At 41.8% G+C, this 17,086-nt stretch overlaps 1 protein-coding gene across 1 annotated transcript in view; it reads left to right on the top strand.

Moving 5' to 3' along the window:
• fbn2b (fibrillin 2b) overlaps positions 1–17,086 on the top strand; it is a 65,266-nt gene that overhangs the window by 46,082 nt on the left and 2,098 nt on the right. The window contains exons 21-63 of the mRNA XM_040128610.1: positions 1,012–1,149; positions 1,620–1,670; positions 1,873–1,998; positions 2,133–2,360; positions 2,801–2,926; positions 3,043–3,171; positions 3,412–3,537; positions 3,788–3,913; positions 4,138–4,260; positions 4,467–4,592; positions 4,807–4,932; positions 5,352–5,474; positions 5,637–5,759; positions 5,870–5,995; positions 6,106–6,228; positions 6,620–6,742; positions 7,333–7,494; positions 7,710–7,778; positions 7,981–8,106; positions 8,210–8,335; positions 8,501–8,650; positions 8,798–8,869; positions 8,988–9,113; positions 9,787–9,912; positions 10,533–10,658; positions 10,864–10,980; positions 11,395–11,523; positions 11,660–11,779; positions 11,960–12,082; positions 12,199–12,351; positions 12,453–12,518; positions 12,627–12,752; positions 13,053–13,172; positions 13,270–13,392; positions 13,563–13,694; positions 13,794–13,919; positions 14,145–14,351; positions 14,633–14,758; positions 14,895–15,017; positions 15,359–15,475; positions 15,589–15,717; positions 15,884–16,003; positions 16,727–16,958. Coding sequence (XP_039984544.1) covers positions 1,012–1,149; positions 1,620–1,670; positions 1,873–1,998; positions 2,133–2,360; positions 2,801–2,926; positions 3,043–3,171; positions 3,412–3,537; positions 3,788–3,913; positions 4,138–4,260; positions 4,467–4,592; positions 4,807–4,932; positions 5,352–5,474; positions 5,637–5,759; positions 5,870–5,995; positions 6,106–6,228; positions 6,620–6,742; positions 7,333–7,494; positions 7,710–7,778; positions 7,981–8,106; positions 8,210–8,335; positions 8,501–8,650; positions 8,798–8,869; positions 8,988–9,113; positions 9,787–9,912; positions 10,533–10,658; positions 10,864–10,980; positions 11,395–11,523; positions 11,660–11,779; positions 11,960–12,082; positions 12,199–12,351; positions 12,453–12,518; positions 12,627–12,752; positions 13,053–13,172; positions 13,270–13,392; positions 13,563–13,694; positions 13,794–13,919; positions 14,145–14,351; positions 14,633–14,758; positions 14,895–15,017; positions 15,359–15,475; positions 15,589–15,717; positions 15,884–16,003; positions 16,727–16,958 — 5,515 coding nt within the window. The remainder of the gene's footprint in view (positions 1–1,011; positions 1,150–1,619; positions 1,671–1,872; positions 1,999–2,132; positions 2,361–2,800; positions 2,927–3,042; positions 3,172–3,411; positions 3,538–3,787; positions 3,914–4,137; positions 4,261–4,466; positions 4,593–4,806; positions 4,933–5,351; positions 5,475–5,636; positions 5,760–5,869; positions 5,996–6,105; positions 6,229–6,619; positions 6,743–7,332; positions 7,495–7,709; positions 7,779–7,980; positions 8,107–8,209; positions 8,336–8,500; positions 8,651–8,797; positions 8,870–8,987; positions 9,114–9,786; positions 9,913–10,532; positions 10,659–10,863; positions 10,981–11,394; positions 11,524–11,659; positions 11,780–11,959; positions 12,083–12,198; positions 12,352–12,452; positions 12,519–12,626; positions 12,753–13,052; positions 13,173–13,269; positions 13,393–13,562; positions 13,695–13,793; positions 13,920–14,144; positions 14,352–14,632; positions 14,759–14,894; positions 15,018–15,358; positions 15,476–15,588; positions 15,718–15,883; positions 16,004–16,726; positions 16,959–17,086) is intronic.

Genomic DNA, 17,086 nt, shown 5'->3' with positions numbered 1-17,086 from the left:
CACGAGTCTCAGTGGGAAATACTTGGTGCTTTGTCTAATCATCTTATTTTAGGTTTACTCTCCACTTTTGTAAACAAACACTGAGGTAGTTCAGGTTTCCAGGAGCCAGACATCAGAGACATCACCATCCTCAGATGTTGAGCAAAATGGCACACCCAGAGGATTTATCAGATAAATACTTGCATGCATGGCCTTGGTTCACATGGAGATTGCTTTACTTCATAGAGATCCGCTGCAGATTCAGAATGACGTGTGGTATGTAAGACTCTCTGCTGAGGTTAAATATTCCACTTGCTTGGAGGTTTGTTACTTTTGGGAAATCATTCTGAGAAAGCTACATGCTAATACAGAATACAGATGTTATTGTAACTGAAAGGGAGAATGAGTCATTAAAAAAATACTCATACATATTGCATGAGCTGGCTCCGTCTGAGCCCTTCAAATTCTTCTGCTTCGGTTCATTTCTTTTTAATGTTTAAGAGCCCATCACTCAGCAGGGAGACGAAAAGGAAAGTAAATTGTGGTTTTGAGTTTGGTTGGCCTTGGTTTTGGAGAAAAGGTGTCACTGTTATGACTATACATTCTTTCATTTCATTAGGAATGCAATAGCATAGGATTAAATGTAATGACGCATGGGCTTTACTCAACTCCTGTGACCACAGGTGTAAGTTTTATGGTAGTAAAGACAGTTAAATGTGATGTGTTGATTATTTTTGTGGTCTATTTGTTGCCACACTTAAAGTCAACCTGTGGAGATTTTGACCACTAGTGGTGCTATGAAGCAATGTTTTGACATGTGGATCTCTGTTTTGTTTGTATCTTGTGCTCTGTTTGGCGCATGCACAAGATAAATATTCAGAAAAAAGACTTTGCAAATGTTTTTTCATTGAGTGTGTTACTCATATGTTTCTTAGGCCACATGGATACATTTGTTTTAGTGGAGAACATTGAAAGAAAGTTCCACAGGGCACTTTTAATCAAGTCTTCTCTGCTGTTACTTCGGCTCCACAGATAGTATGAAGAGTACATGCTGGCTGACGATACAGGACAACCGCTGTGAAGTCAACATCAACGGAGCCACATTGAAGTCTGAGTGCTGCTCCACACTGGGAGCCGCCTGGGGCAGCCCATGTGAACCCTGCGAGATTGGTCAGTTCAAACACACAGATACCTTCATAAAATATGAGTTCTTTAAAGCGGATGCCAATGTTTTTAATTAAAGCCACTAAGATTTTGTGTGAAGGCAACGTTTAATGTTTAACAGCAAAATTCAAAATGGAAAGAAATGAAAGGTTCTTAGGAAAAAAGCAACTCAATTCATAACTCTGAAGACTCTGAATTTATCCCAGCTTTTAAATTATGAGCTATTTTGCAAGTACTAACTTTAAGTACAATACATTAATAATCCATGAGCACCAGAATAAAGCTGCAAATAAAATATTATTATGACATTTATATTTGGCAGAAAGAGCAAACATACTGTGAACACGACTGGACCACTATCAAATATTAACTAAAGGCCAATATTGCGCTGAAATTTTGGCAACACATACTCTACATACAATGCCAATACATAAAATTTTTTTTATCACAGTTCTTGATCTTCTCTTGCTCCTCAGACACCGCCTGTTCTCGAGGATTTGCTCGTATGAAGGGCCTTGTCTGTGACGGTAAGAACATTTGATAACTTCATGAGCGGTAACAGAGCTACAGTCCTCCATTTCATCAACAACCATGAAGTAATTTTATCTGTTTGTGCTTCTAATGGTCTCCTAGCAGATTTCTTTTGAAAAAGAAATTTGTGAGCCTGTATGTTGTTGTGTGTGTTTCACCTTGTAGTCATGGCTCTTAAACATGTCCCTCTCACTGTAGACATTAATGAGTGTGAGGTGTTCCCTGGAGTGTGTACAAACGGCCGGTGTGTGAACACCCAGGGCTCGTTCCGCTGCGAGTGCGCTGAGGGTCTCACCTTGGACAGTACCGGACGCACATGTGTGGGTAAGAGAACTGCACAACAAAGAAAACATACATCATATCAGCTGATGAAACAGTTATTTCCACTGGCTGTCAAAGGCCAAAACTTACAAACAGAGGTGACTTTGTGACTTTGATCTTATAACCAACTTTTCTAGATATGCGTAGTGAGCAGTGCTACTTGAAGTGGCATGAGGATGAGTGTGGCGCGCCGCTGCCAGGGAGATATCGGGCTGACATGTGCTGCTGTTCAGTGGGTGCTGCCTGGGGTATCGACTGTGAGGAGTGTCCCAAACCAGACACACCTGAGTACAAAGCCATCTGCCCCAGAGGGCCTGGCTTTGCCAACAGAGGAGATATTCTGACCGGCAGGGCATTCTACAAAGGTACCGGGATTCTCAACTTTCTGAACATGGACCGTCCAATTTGTCTTGATAGCACAGGAACCCTTGTGATCCAGACTCAGTGTAGAGAGGGCTCCGTGCTGTTATTACCAAAAAGACTGGATCTGAATGCTGTATTATTCAGTGATTTTGTGCAAAGTGTGGAAAAACTGGTCAAAGAATAAAGTCTCTTAACATCGGCAATGGTCATATTCATGTAAGCTTTATGAAAATGTTTTTATTCGGACCACATCATGGTTATTTGTAGCTTAAGCCGTCCATACAATCACACTGAAATTGCTTTGAAGTAATTTTGTAATGCCAATTCATCTTAGTGGATTTGGATAGTGCTGTCATGGATGTTTATAGATAAACTTTAGTGACGTTGAAGCATTTTAGTATCTGTGTGATATGAGTACTAATTACCATTGTCTTTCTCTCAGACGTGAATGAGTGTAAGGTGTTCCAGGGTCTGTGTACTTATGGAACTTGCCGAAATACCATTGGCAGTTTCAAATGTCGCTGCAACAATGGCTTCGCTCTGACCGCTGAAGAGAGAAACTGCACAGGTATGAGGCAGGGGCAGAGGGAGTGAATTATTTATTATTTACTATTAATGAAATATTTCTGTCACACCTGGTGAACGCTTAGTGAGATTTCTTCTCTTAATATCTTTGTGTTCCAGACATTGATGAGTGCCGCATCTCCCCTGACCTGTGTGGTCACGGTACCTGTGTCAACACACCCGGCAGTTTTGAGTGTGAGTGTTTTGAGGGCTATGAGAGCGGCTTCATGATGATGAAGAACTGCATGGGTAAGTTGGAGGCACATTCATACACACAAATGCATAATTTCTAATGGAACACTATTTGACTTCATTTTCCACAATGTGAAATCACAGTCCAGTTCAGTTTGGCAATTCGTGTAATTTTCCCATTCCTTTCTCTTCTCTGTTCTTCCCTTGCACTTTTCTTTTTTCTTTTTAATCATCTTTTCCTCCTCTTACTCTTTTCCCTCGTTATCCCTCCTTCCGTCTCTTCCCCTCTGCTGACAGACATTGACGAGTGTGAGAGAAACCCTCTGTTGTGTCGTGGAGGAACCTGTCTGAACACAGAGGGGAGCTACGAGTGTGAATGTCCCACTGGACACTCACTCAGCAGCGATGGCTCTGCCTGTGAAGGTTTGTCATATGTCATACAGCAAGCACACACACATTCATATATATGCATTCATACACAATAAAATTAGCTTCTTTGGTTAATCTTTTCTCTTTGGCTCAAGTAATGGCTCAGGCAATGTTCAAGCCTGGATGAATAATTATAAACCAACTAATTCCCCAGCTAAGGAAGGAATGTTATTTTTCATTAATACCCCGAGGTGTAATACATTTTATGTTATGTATAATTCTTTATACTTGTTTGTTGGTTCAGATGTGAATGAGTGCCAGCTGAGTGATAACTTGTGCAAGAACGGACAGTGTGTCAACATGCCAGGAACCTACCAGTGCACCTGTGACACTGGTTACCAGGCCACACCAGACCGACAGGGCTGTGTTGGTGAGTGGAGCAAAATTTGCCCCAAAAATACACTCTGATTTTTGATGATTGGGAAATGTGCTTACACGCAAGACAGCAAACTGCTGACGATTGATCTTGTAGTATCTTTAACTATTGTAAGTCTATTGTAAGTCTGTCTTATGTTTGTAATTTTAAAAATGTGTCTGTTTTCATTGAGACTGAAATTTGGATGTCTAAACTGTAACTGTGGCCTCTCTGTGCAGATATTGATGAATGTACCATTATGAATGGAGGCTGCGAGACCCACTGCACCAACTCGGAGGGCAGCTACGAGTGCAGCTGCAGTGAGGGCTACGCTCTCATGCCTGATCTCAGGACCTGTGCAGGTAATAAAACACAGGATATGCACAGTATATCTGTATTTCAATTCTTTACTCAGACAAAAAGTGTAAAAGAAAGCAACTGTGTCACATTGGGATAGTCTCCCGTGTGAAAATAAACTTTAAAATATTGATGATGTTTTTCTGTCAGGTCTTCTACATGGCGTTGCGCCTTATATCACAATGAAATGTATTTCTGCTGTTCCTATTAGATATTGATGAGTGTGAGGAGACACCAGACATCTGTGATGGAGGCCAGTGTACCAACATTCCCGGGGAATATCGCTGTCTGTGTTATGATGGCTTCATGGCTTCCATGGACATGAGGACCTGTATCGGTAAGAAATTTGTGTATCTTTAAACTTCTTTCCCTCCTCTGTCTTTTTGTCATTATTTTCTGTCTCCCACATTATTCTATCATTAATCTGTTTCTTTTTTTCATCTTGTCTGGCTGCCTTTGGGACTTTCTCTGTCAGCCTCACTATCTGTCAACAATGTCTAAGGCCATGACATTCACTTATTATCTCTGTCTGTCCATCCCTGTCTACCCAGATGTGAACGAGTGTGATTTGAACCCAAACATCTGTCTCCACGGTGATTGTGAGAACACCAAAGGCTCCTTCATCTGCCACTGTCAGCTGGGATACTTTGTCAAGAAGGGATCCACGGGCTGCACAGGTGCGCACACACACACACACACACACACACACACACACACACACACACACACACACACACACACACACACACACACAGATATCAGGGGCTGAGCTGTCGCTGAGAGGTTTGGGCCTCTGTGTGTCCATATCTGCGTTGAGTGTTGAAACAGTTGATCCATGTATACAGTAGTTCGAGCTCTACATTTTAGAAATGAATTATTTAATTATAGGATACCATAGCTGGAGACCCAGAACAGAATTAAAACTGCTCTGGTTAGTAAAAAGCAAATATGGGATGTCACTCCAGCAAACTAAGGTTAAAATATTGTATTCTTTTATTATTAATTTGTTTTTGCACAGGCTGTTACAAGGAAGTCACAAGAACAAAATCAGTTTAGCTGTTGGTTTATCGGCTAATCTATCTCCACATCCTTTCAGATATTGATGAGTGTGAGATCGGGGCTCATAACTGTGACATGCACGCTGCCTGTATCAATGTTCCTGGAAGCTTTAAATGTCGCTGTCGAGACGGCTGGATGGGAGATGGCATCAAGTGTCTGGGTGAGTACCTATTGAGAATATCTCAGCTGTGACGTGATTTGAAGACAAGGGGTTCGCCGTGCAAAGACAAAACATTGTCTCATCTGCCCAAGAATATTTGATTTTGTGACTGTATTGATTCTGCCATCAAGTTTTTTTTTTTTTCCCACACTTTGCCTGTAGATCAAGATGAGTGCTCTGCAGAGGACCACAGCTGTAACCCCAACGCAGACTGTGTCAACACACCAGGATCCTACAGGTGTACATGCAAGGAGGGCTTTAATGGAGACGGCTTTTCGTGCTCTGGTAAGGCTGTCAAAACTATCTAAGTAAATCCTAATGGAAATGTAGCTATTGCGTGTACAGGGAGTTTCATGCCCAGGGAGTTTATAACGCATTGATCCGATGTGTTTCAGACATGGATGAGTGTGCAGACAACGTGAACCTGTGTGAGAACGGCCAGTGTCTGAATGCTCCGGGTGGCTACCGCTGCGAGTGTGAGATGGGCTTCACACCCACAGAAGACAGCAAAGCCTGTCAAGGTGCAGCACTCATTATAGCACATTTTATTCTCTCCTTTTTACTTTTCTTTTTTTTTCATTTCAGTATTTTTACTAACATCCTTTCCCTCTCTCTGTTGTCTTTGCCACAGACATCGATGAGTGTAATTTCCAGAACATCTGTGTGTTTGGAACGTGCCAGAACCTTCCGGGGATGTTCCGCTGTGTGTGTGATGATGGTTATGAACTGGACCGCAGCGGAGGAAACTGCACCGGTCAGTGTAGCACTTCAGTAACTGTGTCTCTGAGAACACACAGTGCAGAGAAAGAACAGACTCAAAAAACTTGGCCGACTGTCGTTTTGAATAATACAGTTCATTCATTCATCATATTACCACTCAGAATTCTTAGACCAAAGATATCCAAGCTATACAAAAGTCATTTAGTCATCTGTTTATCCTCTTCAGTGCTCAGTCTTTCTGCAGCTCACTTTCAAATCACCCTCAGTTAGGTTGTGGCATAAATAAGATTTTTAATAATTAAGAGTAGAAAAAGTATTTTCAGTTTCTGCACTTACAGCAGCATATAAACTAATAGGTTCATAGATTCAGATGTCTGTTATCTGGTGTGCCTTGCTGAGCTTGGGTATGTCACTGTTTACCGCAGACATCAACGAGTGTGCGGACCCCGTGAACTGCATCAACGGCCTGTGTGTGAACACTCCAGGGTCCTACCTGTGTAACTGCCCAGCTGATTTTGAGCTCAATCCCACTGGAGTGGGCTGCGTGGGTGAGTGACACAGAGAGCAGACAGATTTAACAAATAAGAAGCTTTTAATGAAGAAAACCATAATGTGATGAGAGATAAATGAATGAATGCATAAAATGCACATAGACATTTAGAAATGTGGTACAGACTAGCGCCGGCTATGCGTCATTCAGACTTTTTAACTGTCTGAATTCTGTCTGAACTCTTTCTTTAAAAGAGACCAGTTAGTATAATTTTTGTACATTTTGGTTTAAAATTATTTCCCTATGCCACTACCATTAACCATGTAATTTTCAAATAATGACAAAATGCATCGTCCTTTTCATGTGGTCATAAAAAAAATAAAATGTAATAGTTAAAATTTTATAGTTAAGTTATAACTCTTCCATTAAAAATAAAAAAAAATAAGTAAGATACATTTGAGCATTTTTTTATATGAGAATACAGTGGCGAGTGCAACAGTAGCATCCGAATTCATATCTGACAAATCACTCCTGAGTTAAAAATGTTTAATTGCAAGCAAGCCAAACCATTGTTCTTTTCATTTGTTGACTCGCACAATGTCCTGTTACATAAAAGTGTCTTTATGAGTGAGTATGTATCTTTCTCAGACACCCGTGTTGGCAACTGCTTCCTGGATATCCTCGCACGTGGTGATGGAGGAATCTCCTGCAGTGCCGAGATCGGAGTCGGAGTGACCCGAGCGTCCTGCTGCTGCTCCCTGGGAGGAGCCTGGGGAAACCCCTGTGAACTGTGCCCCGCCCCCAACTCCAGTATGCACCACAGGATCTCAACCAATCAATTAGTTATATCAGTTACTGTAAAATGCATATCCGCATTACGGTTAAAATATTTAGATATGTTGGTAAACTTACATCTTAGCAAAATGTATTTATAACTTTTAATGTTTGCTTGTTACGACTTTTTTTTGCCTCAATGACATGGAAAGTCGCACTCACCTGCTGTAACTGCTCTGTCTTGTCTGTAGCGGAGTATAAGACTCTTTGTCCAGGAGGAGAGGGATTCAGACCCAACCCCATCACTGTTATCCTGGAAGGTAAACTATCCAGCTCTCTCTGTTTACCAGTGCTGTATTGAATCAAAAAAGGCAATTGCAACTATAGCCGATAGCCGGTAGCAGCAAAAAAAACAAACATTGGCCTCTATGTCAGACTTTTACTATCATCTACCATAAATTTTACCATAAAATCAATACATCAGTGACATCTATAGATCTAACCATTTGAATTATTTTTTAGATATTGATGAGTGCCAAGAGCTTCCAGGTCTCTGCCAGGGTGGAAATTGTGTCAACACCTTTGGCAGTTTCCAGTGTGAGTGTCCAGCGGGCTACTATCTCAATGAGGAGACTCGCATCTGTGAGGGTAAGGACTGATGGACAAGTTACATTGAATGGCTTCTTTTGACTAACCCAAAAAGATTTTTTTCATCATCTCTCATCATCTCTCATCTTATCCTTATGTGCAGATATTGATGAGTGCACAACTCACATTGGGATCTGTGGACCTGGTACCTGCTACAACACTCTGGGCAACTACACCTGTGTGTGTCCTCCTGAATACATGCAAGTCAATGGAGGAAACAACTGCATGGGTGAGTGGGAGAGACTTCTCTTGGAGAAGAAAATGTTTATTCTTATTGTCTCTTCTAAACTTGAACTTGGAACGTAATTACATCTCTAGAAGTCAAACAGTTTTGAACTACAGCTGTTTTTTTTTTTTCTTGGTCTGACTGTCAACTGTCCTTCTTGAAATACAGACATGAGGAAGAGTGTGTGTTACCGTAACTTTAATGACACATGTGAGAACGAGCTCTCCTTCAACATGACCAAGAAGATGTGCTGCTGTGCCTACAACGTGGGAAAGGCCTGGAATAAGCCATGTGAGGCCTGTCCCACTCCTGCTACCTGTAAGTATCACTAAAACCTTTCAAACATGAAAACACGGACATAGAGAAGCCTGCGCTTCAGACATGAACTGACAGAACTGTTTATACATTACTGTATGTATACTTTTTATCACATTCACTGAGTCTCTTTTGTCCCGACTGTTTCAGCCGAGTACCAGTTACTGTGTGGTAACCAGGCTCCTGGCTTCATCATTGACATCCACACTGGCAAGCCGATTGGTAAGGTCATTACAAGGTCAACACTGGCAGTCAGTCAGAGTACCTTCAAGTTCAAACCGAGTTGTGCACATTATACACAAGGAATTATTTTAACCTTCTTTGTTGTTGTTTTGTGCAGACATTGATGAGTGTAGAGAGATCCCAGGCATCTGTGCCAATGGAGTGTGTATAAACCAGATTGGGAGCTTCCGCTGTGAATGTCCCATGGGCTTCAGCTACAACAACATACTGCTCATTTGTGAAGGTAAAACCCAGGCCTCAGATAACGTTTTCCTCTGTCTCACTTTTCCTTTTTGTTTCTTGTGAAACAAGGGAAGATCAACTACCAGTGAATTGAAAAGTCATTTTTATCCACACACAGTTAATATGTCATAATGTGCACATGGTGGCAAACACAAATACGGACACACACACACTTTTACCTACCCACACTGCATCTCCTCTTTTGACCCTGCTGCTGAATCACTGTGTGCTTACGTGCCATTTGTATAGTATACAGTATATACTTGCTGCTGGCTAGAACACTTACTACCATTTCTACACTACATCAAAACAACACACACGCACACAGTTAGATGCATGCACATACACACACACACACACACATAAATACAGATATACTCACTCACTGGCCAAGAGGCACTTTTACAAGCAGTCCACTCAGCAGAGGTGCTGCTCCCTCTTCCCACATGAATTATGTCCTTGTAAAGACAAGTATAGTGGCTCCGAATGGGAGCACCTGCCAGCACCTTCAGTCATCCAGAACCTGCCAGGAACTGTCTGAACTGAACCGGAGCCAAAATGGCACCTTCGTGTTTTCTCTCCTGTGGTCCACAAGCTGAAAGTCTGCTCTGAAAGAAGAGTTATAGGGCCTGTGATTGATGCCCACTGTTTGTCTCTTGCTTCCTCCTGCATAGATATTGATGAGTGCAACAGCGGGGACAACCTGTGCCAACGTAACGCCAACTGTATCAATATTCCAGGCAGTTACCGCTGCGAGTGCTCGCCAGGCTTCAAACTGTCCCCCAGTGGGGCCTGTGTGGGTGAGTCCAGCCTGTCTGACAGGCCTTACGGTGGTTTCCCATCTTAAAATACCAAGGAGGAGGAGAGATAGACTGGTTGTGTAGGTTTGTGGTGGAAGCTGTGGCCAGGGCATCCCTTGCTGAGAGAAAATTATTAGCATTTGCATTTACTCGACAGAGGGAAAGCTGCTGAGATATGTAAGTTAATATTGGCCGTTTACTTAACAGCAGTTTATGAATGGACTGTATATAACTTGGGGTTAATGTAACTTGTATAAACTTAGTGCTGAAACTGTTAGTTGAGCAACAGAAATCCTTAACAATTTTGATAACCAAATAATTATTTGAGTCATTAATCTGAGAAAAATGCCAAACATTTGGTGGCTCCAGCTTCCCAAATGTGAGAATTTGTAGCTTTTTCCTGTTTTGTGTGATGGTAAATTAAATATCATTGTTTTGGGGACTGATTGTCAGACAAAATAACTAATTTGAACCTGTGATCAGCATTTTTTTCCTTTACAGACTTAACAATGAAATGAAAGATGAATCAACAGTTCAACTGATAAATGATTGTTAATTGAAATGTAATTAACTCTTTACAATATGCAAATCTACTCTCCATTTTTTTTTCATTCTCTCAGACCGTAATGAATGCCAGGAGATTCCTAATGTGTGCAGCCATGGAGAGTGTATTGACACACAGGGCAGTTATCGCTGTCTCTGCCACAATGGTTTCAAGGCTACTGCTGACCAGACCATGTGCATGGGTGAGAAGGACACTCTAAAACGATAAAATACACATAACACTGAGTTTCATGTAATCCAGTAGATTGTGTCAAGGGTCACCTCATAATAAACACATTTTTAACATTTGTCATTAGGTTTTATAGTACTGTATCATCTTATAGCAAAACTAGTATCTAGCTGGACAGTTATCCTTCTTGAGTCTAAATTTTGTTCTGTTTATTTTAGACATCGATGAGTGTGAGAGACAGCCGTGTGGCAATGGTACCTGTAAAAATACAGTGGGATCCTACAACTGTCTCTGCTTCCCTGGCTTCGAGCTCACACACAACAATGACTGCATGGGTATGGATAATTTTTTACTGCTCACTGTACAGTTCAACAGCATTTAATGCAGTTTTTAGTTGTCAACTTATGAAAGATTGCACCCCTAAATTCCCATAAAAACATGTTGCCATTTTCTGTAGCAGTATTACATTTGGAAAGACATGAAATAAAATTTAGACGTAAAATTTTACCGTGTTTTGACTTTTCTTTGGTTTTATAGGGAAATATATCAGACTGCATTTAAAATTGTATCTTTGAACTCTGGCAGTGTAACAGAGAACATTAGACACAAGCCAGCTTTGGTGCCAGGAAAAACATGAATTTCTGCACAAGTAAATTTCTTTTCCCTTGCTTATGGGTTTGTTGATGGGTATCCAAAACCAGAGGAATGCCTTGAGAGTCCTAAGCCTGTCAGTGTTTATGTTCATACAGACATAGATGAGTGCAGTGCCCTCCAGGGCCAAGTGTGCAGGAACGGACAGTGTATCAATGGACTCGGTTCCTTCCAGTGTCTCTGCCATGAGGGTTATGAGAATACTCCAGATGGGAAGAACTGTGTCGGTAAGTGAGCCATTGAATGTAATAGTGTGGCACTGCAAGGGCAGGGTGGGGTATATAAAGGCTTTCATATGTTACAGTTTGTCTGACATACACAAACATGCATTTGCTGATTTGTACATTGTCCTGTTTTTCACAGATATCAACGAGTGTGTGAGTCTGCCCGGCACTTGTTCTCCAGGAACTTGCCAGAATTTGGATGGATCCTTCAGATGTATCTGCCCTCCTGGATATGAAGTCCAGAATGACCAGTGTATAGGTGAGGCACAAACATACACACCTACAGGGGACAGACACACTTCAATACACACTAAATACTCTACACATACACACACCAGCTTGATCAAATAGCCAGAGTCCTGATAAAAACCTACACTTAGAGACATTAGCAATTGAGCCATCTGCTCCAACATACACATATCTCTGCCCTCTTTTCCAGATATCAACGAGTGTGAGGAGTCCAACATCTGCCAGTTTGGCACATGCACCAACACCCCCGGCAGCTTTCAGTGCTCATGCCAGCCTGGCTTCGTACTCTCTGACAACAAACGGCGCTGCTACGGTGAGAGAAGCTGTTAGGTAACATTAGGGCACAGATAGACTGCTGTCTGTGCACAGAAAAAAAAAAAAAAAAAACAGAATCCTGGATTTACTGGAAATTTTTTTTTCTTTTGGCAGATACCAGAGAGAGTTTCTGTTTCACCAAATTTGACGCAGGCAAGTGCTCCGTCCCCAAAGCCTTCAACACCACCAAGGCCAAGTGCTGTTGCAGCAAGATGCCTGGAGAGGGCTGGGGACTTCCCTGCGAGCTGTGCCCACGAGAGAGTGATGGTGTGTAACACAGACACACATGAGTTTTAATTAAGATATACACATGCACACGATGACATTTGTAAAATAACAAAGCTGACCTTTTTTCTGTGTGTCTCCAGCTGCTTTTAACACTCTGTGTCCATATGGCCACGGAGCCCTGCCTGGACCGGATGATGCTCGTGAAGGTGAGTGCTGCAACACTGATCTAATCCCTTTAATTGAAAGAAAAAGAAAGGGGAGTGGGTTCTTGTATATATTTTTGAAATATGATCATTTTCTCTTGCTATCTCTAGATATGAATGAGTGTTTGGATAACCCGGGCATCTGCCAGAATGGTATCTGCATCAACACAGATGGCTCCTTCCGCTGTGAATGCCCTTTCGGATACAACCTGGATTACACTGGAGTCAACTGTATTGGTGAGACACTTTCTGCAATTAAAGTATACATTCTGCAGACTTTTCATGTAATTAATGCTTTGTCCCCAACTGATGTAATATATCTGTTTTACTACCCCTGAAATCGCATAAGAAGAACCGAGTATTTTGAGTTTTTATCATGAAACAGCTGCAGTTGAGCAGACAATGAAAAATCAGTGGCTGATCAAGTACAGCCTGATGTACAGTAATTTTGGGAAAACATTTAAGGTGCTACTTTTTAAATCTAAGGTAAAGTATAAATATTTAATTGCTTTTAATTTTCTCTTTTGTCTTCTCCAGACACTGATGAGTGCTCCATAGGAAACCCGTGTGGAAATGGAACCTGCACCAATGTGGTGGGAGGTTTTGAGTGTTCGTGCCAGGAGGGCTTCGAACCCGGACCCATGATGACTTGTGAAGGTCAGTAATTTACACAGCACCACTCAACAAATTTCCACAAGATTATTCTACATCATAAAATTAAATGAGACCACCTTGTCTCTCCCCCTGCTTTCAGATATCAATGAGTGCTCCCAGAATCCTCTACTTTGTGCCTTCCGTTGTGTCAACACTTTTGGCTCCTATGAGTGTATGTGTCCTGCTGGTTATGTGCTGCGAGACGACCAACGAATGTGCAGAGGTGAGAGGTCACAGCAGATTTATCAGCTTGACTCATGTTATTTTCTTTTTTCACTCCTTGTCTGTGTGCTGGAATAATTCTTTGACAACACTGACACAGGATTTAAGAGTTTTGTTCAAGCTGGGTGTTGTAGTTTTACCTATTGGCCATTTCTCACTGTCCCCTTCCAGACCAGGATGAGTGTTCGGAGGGTCTGGATGACTGTGACTCCAAGGGTATGACCTGTAAAAACCTAATTGGTACCTTCATGTGTATCTGTCCTCCTGGCATGCAGCGCCGACCAGATGGAGAGGGATGTATGGGTGAGTAAAAATGGTTCAGCCAATGTGAGAGGTATAGTTGCTGTTTTTCCTCCTCTTCACTCTCTTCATCCCCCTATCCTTTGCTCTGTATACTGGCAGACTTGAACGAGTGTCGCGCCAAGCCTGGCATCTGTAAGAACGGGCGCTGTGTCAACACGGTGGGAAGTTACCGCTGCGAGTGCAACGACGGCTTTGAGCCGAGCTCCACTGGCACCGAATGTATTGGTAAGATCACTACTGCTGGAGAACATGTTGTCAGACTGTGGATGTGAACACATCATTACCGAAAATGTGCTTACACTCTTCCCAAATTCAGATGAAGAATTGACACAGTTGCTGCTTCAGCAACCACAAAATTTCATCTTGATTGGTTTATTTTTCTGTAATAAATAATGGTGTCTGTCTTCCATTTCTAACTCCAAACACTCATTTGTCATTTTTTTCCTTTAGACAACCGAAAGGGCTTCTGTTACGCTGAGGTCTTGCAGACAATGTGTCAGCAGTCGTCCACCAACAGGAACAGTGTGACCAAGTCTGAGTGCTGCTGCAACATGGGCCGAGGCTGGGGGTCGCAGTGTGAGCTCTGCCCGCTGCCCGGCACCGTACAGTACAAGAAGATGTGCCCACTTGGACCCGGCTACACCACGGATGGAAGAGGTGAGAAGCACTGCAATACAAAGTGACAATATAAAGTATGGTAAACACTTCGGCAAAATCTACATTTTACTTATTTATTTTATTTTATTTTTTGTTTTTAATTATTCCGTTTTTTTATTTAATCAAATTTAATTACCACAATCTTTGAAAATAGTTAGACTAACTAAATAAATAGAATTAAGTTTTTACATTTGGGAAGGACAGCAAGTGAGTGTAGGTACAACGTGTTAAATGCAGCCACAAGAAAGAGCACACACACTAAAATGTTTCTGTACTTCCAGATATCAACGAGTGCCAGGTGATGCCAGATCTGTGTCGAAATGGTCAGTGCATCAACACCATTGGATCCTTCCGCTGCCACTGTAATGTGGGATACAAAACTGACTTCACCGCCACCTCCTGCGTCGGTATGGCTGATCTCTATCCGCTCTCTCCCTCTCCCACTTGATTTTAGCATTTCAATGATAACACTGGTATTAATTCACAAACGTTTTCCACAGCATCCCTGCCCGTATTCTTAATTTTCTTGTCTGCGTATTTCAGATATGGATGAGTGCGCTCTGTCTCCAAAGCCCTGTAACTTCCTGTGTAAAAACACAGAAGGCAGCTACCTCTGCTCCTGCCCCAGAGGATACAGCTTACAGCCAGATGGAAAGACCTGCAAAGGTACATGTACTCTGAATTCACTTGTACATATGTCTGTAAACATGTATCTATGCGTAGCGTAGCACCATAAAGAATATGAGATATTATTTCATGATCTTTTTTATAGTTAGTTATTGTAGTAATGTTGTTGCTTTCAACACAACAGCAGTCTGAGTTCTGTTTATTGCTTCACTATATTGATGATTATAATTATAAACATCAATACTTCATTCGTATATTAGAAATTAAATTTTGAAACATGGCTGTAATATCATCTTTACAAGCTTTATGACTTTGAGGCTTCATCTCTCAATGTGATTCGGTTTTCGTGGTACTTAAACGCTTACTTATTTCCCTCCAAGATCTGGATGAGTGTTCAACCAAGCAGCATAACTGCCAGTTCCTCTGTGTCAACACCATTGGAGGCTTCACCTGCAAGTGTCCTCCTGGCTTCACCCAGCACCAGACTGCCTGCATCGGTGAGTACAGGACAGGAGATGATCCGTGTTACCCTGCACCGGAAAAAGTTTTGTCTTAAGGAACAACAAAAAGAAAAAAAACAAAACACAAAAACTGAATGTTCTTTTTTCAGACAACAACGAGTGTGCGGCTCAGAACAGTGTGTGTGGTTCCCGGGCTTCTTGTGTCAACACGCCTGGTAGCTTCAACTGTGAATGTTCTAAAGGTTTCTCCTTGGACACCACAGGCGTGGAGTGCGAGGGTGAGCAGATCCAATAACCCTTATATTTGGTTTGATATAGTTTGGAGAGTTGTACTGAGGTGTTTGTGATCGAGGTAGGGGACCGAAAAATTGTGGCTTCCCGGAGTTGTACTAGTCATCACTACTCTTAATTAGAAATTAAAAGTCTTTCATTACATCTCCTCAGATGTGGATGAGTGCAGCAGCAACCACCGCTGTCAGCACGGCTGTCAGAACATGCTGGGAGGTTACCGCTGTGGCTGTCCTCAGGGCTACGTGCAGCACTACCAGTGGAACCAGTGTGTGGGTGAGTTACTCTGACTCCGAGTCTGTGGGTTTGTTTTCGTGACAGTAATGAACAAAAAAGTTTTGTAAAGTTCAAGTCTTACTATGAGACTGCAACTACGTGTTCGTCTCTAGTATAATTTAATGTATAATGTCCTGTTTCTGTAAGTAGAAATGTGGTAGAAAATAGTCACAGATTCATCAAAATTCCCTGTTAGTTTGAAATATATAATCATCATATGTAAGTTTTCTGAGGTTATCTGATTTAGTTTTGCACAGAACTGCATGAAGGTTCACTGGTATTTCTGCACATTTTGCAGTTTATTGTTGGTCCATATTTTACCACATCGTACATCTAGTCCATACTAAAAAAATATGTCAGGATGATCACATCATGTTAATATATAACAGTCTGAACACGAAGATTTTTCTGCACACTAGAGTCTGCACAGTCTAATTAATTAATATAAATACATTACTGTAATGGAATTTCTTCTTTCTATCAATATATACAAATCTGTAAGTATGCAACTGTACCCAAACATAAATGGATATGCCTCTGAAATACCAAATAGGATAAAATCATAAGGAGTAATTGTTTCAAAAGTAATTTCAAAAGCCTTTTTTTCTTCAATCTGGAGGAAACAAGTGTGTGTATGATCATATGTCGGCTATGTGACAGTACTGCTCCAACACACACTCACCTAATCGCCTGTCTCTGTACTTTTTTCTCGTTTGCCCGCAGATGAAAACGAGTGTCAGGCAGGAACAGTGTGTGGCTCTGCCTCCTGCTACAACACACTGGGCAGCTTCAAGTGTGTTTGTCCCTCTGGCTTTGACTTTGAGCAGAGCGTTGGTGGCTGCCAAGATGTGAATGAATGCTCTACGGGTACCAACCCCTGTGTCTACGGCTGCTCCAATACTGATGGAGGCTACCTGTGTGGCTGTCCTGGAGGTTTCTACAGAGCTGGACAGGGGTGAGGGAACAACATTCAGCAACTGATATTTCTCAAGTGAATAGTAACTGTTTGCGTAACTGCTGGTGGAAACATCTTAACAAAAGAAAACATTTGATTCTTTTTCATGTGCTGGGAGTGGTGAAGTT

This window comes from Xiphias gladius, chromosome 6 (assembly GCF_016859285.1).
Source record: "Xiphias gladius isolate SHS-SW01 ecotype Sanya breed wild chromosome 6, ASM1685928v1, whole genome shotgun sequence".
Classification (NCBI taxonomy): domain Eukaryota; kingdom Metazoa; phylum Chordata; class Actinopteri; order Istiophoriformes; family Xiphiidae; genus Xiphias; species Xiphias gladius.
The sequence above is the reverse complement of the archived record's forward strand: the minus strand, read 5'-3'. Positions and strand labels throughout refer to the sequence as shown.